Raw genomic sequence first — 12,675 nt, forward strand, 5'->3', positions numbered from 1 at the left:
GATGTTTTAAGATAAAGCCTTCTGCCTTTTAAATTGAAACTCTTCTCTCTAGGGCTTAAGCTGTTAAATTATTTGCTGATGTGCGGCCTTAAGCCGAGTTTTTATATATCTTAAATCAGTGTTCTTGTCTTGCCCTAAAGGCATAAGATTGTTAAGCGTTTGTATGGGGCCATCAGCCGAATTTTGCATGAAATGTTTTAAGATATGGCCTTCTGCCTTTTGATTGAAACTCTTCTTATTGCTGAATATGTGTCCTCCAGCCAAGTTCCATGAAAATGAAATTGGTAAGGCCATCAGCCTGTTTACATTGAAGATTAAGAAAATATTTTTGGGTGAAACCTCCAGAAGAACCTTCTATTTCAATTTATTGCTTAGGCCTTGTGTCTTGGATTTTGAGTGTAGCCTAGAGCCGATCTAAAGTTAATCAGAGGAGATCAATTAAAGTTTTGAGAGTTTTGCATCCTTGTTGTAATACTGAGTGTTGATAAGTGAAGTTTGTATGTTGAGTGCAACTGACAGCAACTTATTTTGGTCCCTTTCCACAACCTAATTAGCTCTGTCCTGCTATCCCAGGCATTTTAGTGATGTTATAAGCTTATAATATTACTTGAAAATACAGCTCTTCGGTTGCACAGGTAAAATATTTTTCAAACTTTACCTAAGTTTCAACTGCTCCAAGGCAGCGTTCATCAGAAGTAAAAAAAAATTAACATTACTTTTGTCCAGAAAGGTGTTCACTGTTCAGTAACAGATTTTCAATAACTTAACCGTAGCCATAAAATCTTTAAACCGCTAATAGCGTTCAGTTTAACAAATGCTTAAAGGATTTGCCGATGGACAGCTATTCCATTAATGAATTTTTAGTAGAACCAACTGAGTTGTCTTTCTAATTGAACCGTGGCACATTATCAAATGTTCAATTAGAAAGACACAACTCAGTTGGTTCTACTAAAAATTCGTCAATGGAATAGCTGTCCATCAGCAAATCCTTTAAGCATTTGTTAAACTGAACTCTATTAGCGGTTTAAAGATTTTATGGCTACGGTTAAGTTATTAAAAATGTGTTACTGAACAGTGAACACCTTTCTGGACGAAAGTAATGTAAATTTTTTTTTACTTCTGATGAAGGCTGCCTTAGAGCAGTTGAAACCTAAGTAGGGTTTGAAAAAATATTTTACCTGTGCAACCGAAGAGCTGTATTTTGAAGTAATATTACAAATTTCGTCTACGGTTGCTGCATTATCGTCCATGCTCAAAATTGTTATAAGCTTAGTCTGTTTTAGTTCACTAATCCTCGGCTCCTGTAATTGGTCGCCCACCCCTCCATATTCCTCGGCAAGAAGTTGTCTTTTTTTTGTTTTTGTTTCTTTGAGTCATCAGTCTTCAGCCTGGTTTGATGCAGCCCGCCACGAATTCCTCTCCTTTGGCAACCTCTTCATCTTAGAGTAGCACTTGCAACCTGCATCCTCAATTATTTGCTGGATGTATTCCAATCTCTGTCTTCTACAGTTTTTGTCCTCTCCAGCTCCCTCTAGTACCATGGAAGTCATTCCCTCATGTCTTAACAGATGTCTTATCATTTTCTTTCTCCTTGTTAGTGTTTACCACACATTCATTTTCTGTCCGATTCTGCGCAGAACATCCTCATTTCTTAACTCATCAATCCACCTAATTTTCAACATTCGTCTGTAGCACCACATCTCAAATGTTTCGATTCTCTTCTGCTCCGCTTTTCCCACTGTCCATGTTTCAGTACCTTACAGTGCTGTGCTCCAAACGTACATTCACAAATTTTTTCCTCAGATTGAGGCCTACGTTTGATACTAGCAGACTTCTCTTGGCGAGTAATGCACTTTTTAAGTACTAGTTTGCTTTATATGTCTTCCTTGCTCCGTTCATCATTAGTTGTTTTGCTGCCAAGGTAGCAGAATTCCTTAACTTCATCTACTTCATGACCATCAATCCTGATGTTTCGCTGTTCTCATTTCTACTATTTCTCATTACTTTCGGCTTTTTTTTCGATTTACTGTCATTCCGTACTCTGTACTCAATTAAATGTTGATTCCATTCAGCAGATTATGTAATTTTTCTTCACTTCCGATCGGTTCGTATCATTGATATCCTTTCACCTTCAATTTTATTTCCACTCCTGAGTGTTTCTTTTATTTCCATCATTGCTTCTTCGATATACAGATTGACCAGAAGGGGTCGTCCACTCTTATTATTCCCTCTTGGCTCTTACACGTATAGTATACTGCCCGTCTCTCCCTATAGTTAGCACCCACTTTTCTCAGAATTTTGAACATCTTTTCCAGGTCGACAAATCCTAAGAACGTGTACAGATTTTTCTTTACTCTTGCTTCCATTATCAATCGCTACGATACAGTGCTTCTTTGGTGCTTTTACCTTTCCTGAAGCCAAAGTGACCGTCATCTAACACATCCTCAATTTTCTTTTCATTTCACCTGTACATTAATCTAATTAGAAACTTGGATGCATGAGCTGTTAAGCTGACTGTGCGATAATTTTCGCACTTGCAGTCTTCGGAATTGTGTGGATGATATTTTTCCGAAAGCCAGATAGTATGTCGCCAGACTCATTCATTCCACAAAACAACGTGAATAGTCGTTTTGTTGCCCCTTTCCTCAGTCATTTTAGAAATTCTGATGGAATATTACTAATCCATTCTACCTTCTTTGATCGTAAGTCCTTCACAGCTGATTCTAATACCGGATCCTCTGTCTCCTCTAAATCGACTCCTGTTTCTTCTTCGATCACATCAGGGAAATTTTCCCCTCGTAGAGGACTTCAATGCACTCTTTCCACCTGTCCGTTCTCTCCTCTGCATTTAACAATGGAATTCCCGTTGCAGTCTTAATGTTACCACCATTGCTTTTAATTTCACCGAAGATTATTTAGGCTTTCCCATATGCTCAGTCAGTCTTTCCGACAATCATTTTTTTTCTATTTCTTCACTTTTTTCCTGCAGCCGTTTCGTCTTACCTTCCGTGCACTTACTATTTATTTCACTTCTCAACGACTTGTATTTCTGTATTCCTGAATTACCCTGACAATTTTTGTACTTCCTTTTATCGATAAGCTGAAGTATTTCTTCTGTTAGCCATGGTTTATTCGCAGTTACTTTCTTTGTACCTATGTTTTTCTTGTTCGAATGTCTGTGATTACCCTTTTGTAGAGAGGTCCACTCCTCTTCAACTGTACTGGCTACTGAGCTATTCCTTATTGCTGTATCTACAGCCTAAAAGAACTTCAAGCGTATCTCGTCATTCCGTAGTATTACTGTATCCCACTTCTTTGCGTATTGATTTTTCCTGACTAATCTCTTAAACTTCAACCTCCTCTTCATCACTGGTACATTGACATGAGGCTGTATCTGCTCTTGGGTACGCCTTGAAATCCAGTATCTATTTCGGAATCTCTGTCTCACCATGATTTGATGTAATTGAAATCTTTCCGTCTCACCCGGCCTTTTCCAAGTACATCTCCTCCTTTTGTGATTCTTGAACCGTATGCGTTATTACTAGCTTAAATTGATTACAGAACTCAATTAGTCTCTTTTCTCTCTCATTCCTTGCCAGAGCCCATATTCTTCTATAACTTTTTCTTCTACTCCTTCCCCTACAATTGGATTCCACTCCCCCATGACGATCAGGTTTTCATCTGTTTATGTACTGCATTACCATTTAAATATCCTCGTATACTTCCCTATTTCTTCATCTTCAGCCTGAGACGTCGGCATATATACCTGAACCATCGTTTTCGGTTTTGGTTTGCTGTCGATTCTGATAAGAGCAACCCTATCACCGAACTGTTCACAGTAACACACTCTTTGCCCTATCTTCCTATTCATAACGAATCCTACTCCCGTTATCCATTTTCTGCTGCTGTTGGTATTACCCTACACTCACCTGACCAGAAATCCTTGTCTTCTTTTCATTTGTCTTCTCTTCTCTTCACTTCACTGACACCTGCTGTATCTAGATTGAGCCTTTGTATTTTCCTTTCCAGATTTTCTAGTATTCCTATAACGTTCAGGCTTCTGACATTCCATGCCCCGACTCGTAGACGGTTATCCAATCTTTTTCTCATGATCAGCTCCCCCTTGGAAGTCCCCTCTCGGAGATCTGAATGGGAAATTATTACGGAATCTTTTGCCAATGAAGAGATCATAATGAAAGTGTAATTGCTGGCCACTTGTCCTGTGGATACACGTTATGTATCTGTAATGTAGTGGTTTCCATTGCCTTCTGCAGCCTCATGCCGGCCGTTGACCATTGCTGATTCTTCGGGCTTTAGGGACAGTTTCCCACCCCAAAGGAGATGATAATGCGCTGAATCTCTGTCCGCTCCTCCACCATCTTTGACAATCAAAGACGCTATCCCTTTTTTATTTAATTTATTTTTTCGCTTTTCTATTTGTATTTTTCCTATCGAAGACACTGCTTTAGTATTTCTTCGGGATCAGCTCAAGGGCTGGTGGAGGCACTGTGGGCAGGGCTCACAACCCGACGCCTGGTCACAATGTTCCCACCCTCCCTTTTCTGGGGACATGGTCCACGGGATGAGACATTTCCTTTTTTTATTTTTAAAATTTTTGATTTTAATTTCAGCTGTTTTGCGACCTTTTTATCTTTTTATATGTGCTAAAAACCACGTACAGAAATTAAAGGTGCCATCAACGCACCCAAACGGAAAAATGGCTCCCAACGCCGTCTTGATTTAAACAGCTCACTACAAAAAGAAAAGAAAGCAGGACTCTTCAACGGCCCTGTTGGCTTGTATCCAGGCCGGCTTCACCCCTAGACCTCGGGTATCAAGTCAAGACGGTCCATATGGTCTAGGCTGGTCAGTTGTTGGAGGAAGGAAACTGCCCGATGCAGTAACCGAATTTGTTATATTGCTAAGACAAAGGAATAGAGGTTGAGGCCTTGGCCTTGGATTATTAAGGACTAAGTTATGTACATAAGTGTTGTGTTAATGTTAATAAGTTTAAATGTTTCTATTAAAGTATCTCTCTTAATTTGCTTGCCACTTGACAATTTAACTCTACTTAATGTGTTATTTTGGTATTCTTGATCTTAAAAATTCAGTCGGACATTTTCTTCACGTCTGTATCTGTTAGCCTTAAATTTTTTTGAATTCAGAGAGTTTAGAGTAGTTCAAGATGTTGATTGCCTTAATGAAGATGAGTCCTAGCTTTTTTTTTTAAAAAAAAGAAAAATTGTTTCCTTAAGATTTCATAATCATAAATACAACTATTTGGTTGAGGTTGCTGTATCAAACAAAGCTTGCAAATCGTTAAATAAATTTTCTGTTTAAATTTTTATCCGTGAATGGTGTTGCCGTTGCTTTCCTCTGGGTTCCCCTTCCACACCACAGCCCTTGTGCTGGCCTTTAGCTTCTTCCTGGTAAAACTCATTCCAATATCCCTTTCCTTTCCTTTCTCCCCCTCCAAATTCAGTTTACATAATACGTATCACTACTGCGGATTTCAGTTTGTCTGGAGTAACTGTTACAACGATGCTGTTTGTAAAGTAGGGCAGATAGCCGGGAGCGGGAGCACATTCACGTGATTCTTTATGAACCCCCAAGCTAAAAATTACATGGGGTCAGGTCGTGTGTCAACTTGGAGATCAATCCATGTGTCGGGTACAGTCTCGTTTGATCAATCGCGTCCTGAGTTATGTCAGGCAGGCGGTGTACCGTCGTGCTGCCAATAAAGTTAATTCCAATTGAGGAAACAGCCATAGCTCTAGCGCATCATCATAAGAAACACCAGTTAGAGTTGCTTCACCAAAAGAGAAAGACCCATAAACTTTCCGGCTGGATACGGCACAAAAAACATTCAATTTAGGGAAGAGTCGTTGCTTTTGTACCATCTCGTAGGGATTTGTTAATCCACAGATGCACAGATTATGTGTGTTCATATTTCTGCTTAAGTTAAATGTCGATTCATCACTGAAGAACACGCGGTCCATGAAATATTCATCGTCATGCAGGAATATTTCGTCTGCAAAGTTGGCGTGTAAACCATAGTCTGTAAACAATAAGCGTGTAGTTGTAAGGATCTCCTTGAAAGTCTCCACAGAGATATCAGTGGAATTGCAAGTTCAAGATCAGCCCTCCAAACTGATTTCTTGGGGCTACGCGCGAAAGACTCTCGCTTCTTCAACACTTTCTTCAGTCACTCTTCCTCAATCTATGTCCTTGCCTTTACGCACACAAACAAAACGGCATCATCTGTTCTTTCATTTGATGTATTATTTATAATTGTAACTTGAATATAATAAATGGTACAAAACCTTAAACACATATATTCATTTTGCAACACCCAGTATTAGAACAGCTATGCGGTTGTATGCTGAAGAGTGCCCAAATCGTGCCAAGCACTCACCATCTGTCTTTGCAAACGTTATAAAAAATTTAGAAACTGTAAGAGTGGAAAGTAAAGTACGCCAAGGAAAAAGACGAGCGCAGGCGAAAAAAAATGAAACTAACATTTTAGCAGCAGTAACACATAATTTGTGTCACTAAGCGGCATCTCGGAAGTTCAAATGTGTGTGAAATCTTATGGAACTTAACTGCTAAGGTCATCAGTCCCTAAGCTTACACACTACTTAACCTAAATAAATTATCCTAAGGACAAACACACACACCCATGTCCTAGTGAGGACTCGAACCTCCGCCGGGACCAGCCGCACAGTGCAGGACTGCAGCGCCCTAGACAGCTCGGCTAATCCATCTCGGAAGTATGGAAGAGATCAACCAAATAAGTGCCCTGCGAGCACTACATTCCCTCGCATTCCATCCTCTTCACATTTCGCTGCATCTACAACTTTACGACAGTGACCTCCAAAATTGCTTACAATCCTCTGTATGGTATCTACTCATACGAAAATTGGTGCCGTAAATCCGTACACAATTTTGTTTAATGGTGAAGAATTGTTTACAAACCAAGCGCAAGTAAACCTTCGCAATGTGCAATAATCGTGAGTTGAAAATCCAAGCTGACTCTAAGAAGTGGATAAAAACAACGCTATGGGCTTATGAATGTTGGGTGTGTGTTTCTCAAGACCCATATCATTGGTCCCTGTTTTGTTGACGGGAATCTAAGAGCAGGCATTTAGTATGGTACCAGCATGAAGGATTATTGCTCCCATGTAATGACGGACGCACTTAACAGAACATTTGGAGAACGTTGGAACAATCGTTCAGTAAACGTAAAATGGTGTGTGCACTCACACACCAAACTTAACCCTTCTATACTTTTATCTGTGGCGAAAATTAAAACAAGAGACCTATTAGGAAATGCCGACGACTCCCGAAGGCATAAAATACCCTATAAGACGGGTCTGCCCTGCCGTTAACTCCAGATAAAATTTGACGTCCAGAATAACTTTGTAGTGTGTAACAGTGCTCAAGGTCAACATTTTGGGCACTTGGTATAAACACAATAGCAACAATAAATACTGTTCGTGGTGGCTCACATTTGGTGTAATAGAGCGGACGTTTGTGGAACCTCTTCTCCTGACGACGGGACAGTGGTTTCCGACGTTGTTATCTCATAGTATTGGGTAATGTCCCATGCATGTTATGTCGTTGAAGTTCTCTTAGAAGCTTCTTTCAAATGCCACACAAGAAAATATTTAATTTCGTGAGAAAAAAGCAAAGTCAGCGTCATCATGCGGCGACTGTCAACGATAAAAATTAGTTGTTCATGTCATGGAAATCGCCATATTGTCCTCTGCAACATGGTGAACTTCGATATGTTTATACATTCTGGATATATCTGTGGTGGCCTGTCTTAGCTGGCTCACCCAGTATTAACGGAGCGAATACGTCTGGAGAAACATTCTAACGACAATTTGCGTCGCAAAAGAGCGAACCCACTGACATAAACGATTCTGACAAAGGGAAGTCTGTTTTGGGATGGCACCTGAGAACAAGCTTGCAGGAAGCGGGGAAGATGGTCGGTTGGTCGCTTGCTACTGTCGTGCACGTGTAGGAAAAGCGGATTACAATGTATTAGTGGTCTACGCCTCGTCACAGATCTTGGGAGAAAGAGGCTAGCTAGCTCCCTAAATCAGATATGACAGCAGAGTATAATGCTAATGCGAACAAGTGTTCGGAGCACGCTGTTCACCTCTGCAGCAGACGACTCGTACATGTTCCCAAGTTGACTCAACGAAATCTTCAATTGCGTTTGCAGTCGCTACGGGATGATTATGCTCAGACCGTGGATCAATCGAAAGGCGTCGCCAGGCCTGACGAATCACGTTTCTTGTGACACCAGATCGATGGTCGTGTCGGTAAACGCCGACATCCAGGCGAACAGCTATTCCGAACACGCCCTGCCCTACAAACGCAGGTCAGCAGTGGCTGCATTATGTTACGATGTATATTTACTATTCACTTAAGCTCCAGTCAGGACTGAGATAGTAATCGAGGGCAACAGACTGATGCGGACCGCCTGCATCACTCCAAGCTTGATCAGGCTCGATGTCGTCCTCGACGGTGACGGCGTCTTCCAGCAGGATGAGTCAGTTCACAAAGCCAGAATGGTTCGACAGTGGTTTGAGGAGCATGGTAGTCAACTCATGTTGATGTCTTAGCCACCATCTCAACCAGATGGAGCACTTCGGGAGTGGTATCGGGCGTCGCTTCCGCGGCCTCAAAACACTGACATTGCACAACTGACGCGTAGACACCTGGTGCCTCATACAGTGGAGTGGAAAACTTTACGACTAAACTAACTTTCGCATGATCTGTAGCTGCCAAACGACAGCGCTCGAAGAAACATGGACCATACATACAAAGGACTGTTGTAGCATAGTAGAGTACAGTACAGTACAGTACAGAAGGCAACTGAAAGAAATACGAAATGAGACGAACAGAAAGACACTTTTATTCAAAGGCGATAATTGCATTGAAGTTACAGCAATTCATGAACTTTCTCTGGACATAAAAAAAGGCAGACATGGTTCTTTATAGGGTATGTGGTGACCATGACGGTAGTGCACGCTCTGTGACGTGCTCCCACGCTGGCTACAAGGTTGGTAAGAAGTTCTTGCTGTAGGGCTTTCCATTCCTTCAACAGCGCGGTTGATAAACGTTGGGTGGGAAGTCCCACACTTGCTCGACGGGATTTAATAGGGAGCAATGGGCAAGCCATTCCATTCGCCAAATGTCCTCTCGTTGCAAGAGCTCCTTCATCTACACTGTAGTATGTGGTCGCGCATTGTCATCTATAAGAATGAAAACAGGACACCCCTGAAAAGACGCACAAGGTGAAAGAGTGTTGACTGGAGACTGTACCACGTTCGAAGATTTGGAGGTCAGTACGCCCATGCAAAATAACACCTCCCCCCCCACACACACACACCATAAAACCTGGACCACCAAAACAGTAATGTTCCACAGTGCTCAACGTACTCTCATACGATGGAAGGTGGGAACACGTAGTACAGCCAGAAGTATTGTTCTGGTGGACTAGGTATTATGTTGCGGGAAGACACAATGTTGCATGGGCGTTATGACCTCCAAGTCTCTGAATACAGTACAATCATCTTTGAACGTTTTTATGACATAATACTCCTCCCTCTCGTTTGTGTTTTTTTCAACGGTTGCCTTCGGTCATGACTTCAATTTTACGGATGACAATGTGCGACGTATCAGAGCAGGTTGAGGAATTCTTAGACGATATGATAAAAGGCGAATGGATTGGACTGCCTGTTCCGCCGAATTAACTGCCATCGAGCACGTATGGGATGCGTTAGGGGGACTTACTGCAGCACCGTCCATGTACACCGACGACCATCAAGGTCATGGGCGCTAGTGAAGGAATGGCACGCCCTACGAAAAGAACTCGTTGCCATACTTGTGGTCAGCATGGGAGCACGACGCAGTGGAGTACTGACGTACGTGGTAATCATACACCCTATCAAGAATCATGTCCCGCTCTGTGTAATGTACAGACGACCATCACGAATTGTGGTGACTTCAGTGTAGTTTTTGTGATTGAATAAAAGTGTCATTTCTGTTCTTCTTATTACGTACTTCTTTCAGTTACTTTCTCTACTATGTTGTAGCAGTTCTACCTATGCATGATCAAAGTTTCATCGAGCTACGTTACTTGACAGTGATATATCATGCGAAAAGTACTTTCGTTCTAAAGTTTTTCAGAGCAGTGTATCTGTGGAATATTTCCAAGAACTTGTCGAATCCGTCATGCAGAATCGTTGCAGTATTACGTTTTAAAGGTGTTCGAAGAAGCTACTAACCAAGTGGTGATTTTGATTTGGTTCTCCAGTGTACCCCCTGCGAGAGGTTGCGTGAATTTACTGAACGCTGGCCAAACGAATGCGGAAACCAATTCGACATCCATGTCTAAACTTATGGAAAAGAAATTCATCCGATTTTGTGCATAAATTTGCTGCTGCGGATGAACTACAAGCCAGTTATGAATCAGGAATCAAATTTGTGTCCGGAAACCGCCGGTCCTGCACCAAAGAAGCCGAAGCCTGTCGGAAATGTTACTGTCATTGTTTTCTGAAACGCAAAAAGAATTGGACAACATGGTTATGGATTGACAGCGATTAATATAAATTAACTTAGCATTAAGAAGAACCGTCTTAATCGCGTTTTATATTTATTTAGCGCCAACCGGTTTCAGCCCATCGCAGGGGCCGTCTTCAGGGTGAAACTGTTGGTGGCGTTACGTCTACCAATGTGTCTCCTACCACACCTTGGTAGACGTGACGCCACCAGCAATCGACCATATGTTCGCCCTGAAGATGACCCCTGTGATGGGCTGAAACAGGTTGGCAATAAATAAATATAAAAGGCGATTAAGACTGTTTTTCTTAATACTAAGCAAACAGAATTGTTGGTTGGTTCAAATGGCTCTGAGCACTATGGGACTTAACTTCTCTGGTCATTAGTCCCCTAGAACTTAGAACTACTTAAACCTAACTAACCTAAGGACAACACACACATCCAAGCACGAGGCAGAATTCGAACCTGCTACCGTAGAACCGTAGACCGTAGAACTGCTCGGCCACTCTGGCCGGCCATAATTGTTGTTATTGATACCTTTTGCGAGGCGTAAAGAATTATCTGGCGAGAAATACACAAGTACTTGGGAGGAATTGTGAAAGAAGAATTTGCGCATGGGTCGACATTGCAAATTCAGTACCCTTCCTAACTGAACAACACACCAAATAGCACGTACTTTTTCAACATCTACTCCATTTCGCTCATATGACATGTCTAACATTCACGTACATTCACAGCCAACGAAATTTGTGACTGAAAAACGCACTTTATTTAAAGAATCGGACCACGAGGGTGAGATGAGAACTGAAAAAAAACCCTTGGCTGAAATTGCATTGATCTGTTTTACAAATAAGTGTATTTTTAACTTAAAATCATGCTCACTGCAAAGGCGTTGGATATTTACTGCTTATCTCTGATATATCGATGGAGAAGGATTCTCTTTTACTCTGATTTGTCAGGCGGTCACCATCCTGCAACAAACTGCATGGACTGTTGTGAAGTACAGATGTAGATGTAGAAACGTTCGTCAATATCACGGTGACTAGTGCAAGATGATGTATTTAAACTACGTAAGATATCGTAGGCTTGAAGTATTAATAGATAAAAGAAGCTTAGGTGTGGACACTTGGAATTTAGATTACAAGGACTTCGCATAGGACGTGATTTTTCCTATGCTCTTGATATGTGTCACAGTGACAGACTCGTATGATAATCGCTGCTGACGAAGATAAGAGAGATTTTCTATAAAGGACACCAGCGGCTGCGACAGGAAAGGTTGAGGATGATGTGGAGCAGAGGTCGTGGCGTGCAGCTGTGGGCCCTGCTGGCGGCCGCGGCGCTGGCCGCCCTCCAGCAGGTAGAAGCGATCGCCTTCCTGCCCGCAGCGGGTACTGCTGTCTAAGGCTTTAATCCTGAATTTGAGCACTATACCAGAGGGCTATCTTATCATTTTTGTTGAATCCAAGATCCTTTAGGTATTCATCACGCTTTAATGTTACATTTACATGTCGGAATATGTTCGCATATTTATTCATTTAGAAATATCTTACACACACACACACACACACACACACACACACACACACACACACGCGCGCGCGCGCGCGCGCGCTCCGCACTTTAATAGTGTATTTATTTATTGAATGTGTTTTTAAACAGTCTGTAGGCTGCAGAGCAGCGTAATAAGCTGCTGCCAGCCCGTCCCCTTGGGGGGGAATCGAAATACAACAAAGAAAAAAAAAATTATTGAATGTATTTGTATCTACACATAAGCCGCGCGGAGTGGTCGCGCGGTTTGAGGCGGTGTGTCACGGACTGCGCGGCCCCTCCCGCCGAAGGTTCTAGCCTCAGCACTTTGGTCCCTTAGGAATTCACACACATTTGAACATTTTGAACATATAGAAAGACACAGACACACACACACGAGCGCTATCATCTTTACTGGGAGATGGAGCCCTTCTCACTTCATCGTTATTTCATGGTTTTCCTCACCAAAACTTTTTTTTACTCATCTGACTCACTTGATGCCACCCACCACGAATTCCTCTCCTTCATCCCAGAGTAGCACTTGTAACCTACGTTCTCGATTATTTGCTGGAT

The 12,675-nt window shown here is 41.9% G+C and overlaps 1 protein-coding gene across 1 annotated transcript in view; it reads left to right on the forward strand.

Annotated features, from left to right (window-relative positions):
- The first annotated feature begins 11,857 nt into the window (after positions 1 to 11,857).
- The window catches only part of LOC126363112 (uncharacterized), a 74,292-nt gene continuing 73,474 nt past the window's right edge, over positions 11,858 to 12,675 (forward strand). Inside the window, 1 exon segment of the mRNA XM_050007941.1 lies at positions 11,858 to 11,963. Coding sequence (XP_049863898.1) covers positions 11,858 to 11,963 — 106 coding nt within the window.

This window comes from Schistocerca gregaria, chromosome 1 (genome assembly GCF_023897955.1).
Source record: "Schistocerca gregaria isolate iqSchGreg1 chromosome 1, iqSchGreg1.2, whole genome shotgun sequence".
Lineage (NCBI taxonomy): Eukaryota > Metazoa > Arthropoda > Insecta > Orthoptera > Acrididae > Schistocerca > Schistocerca gregaria.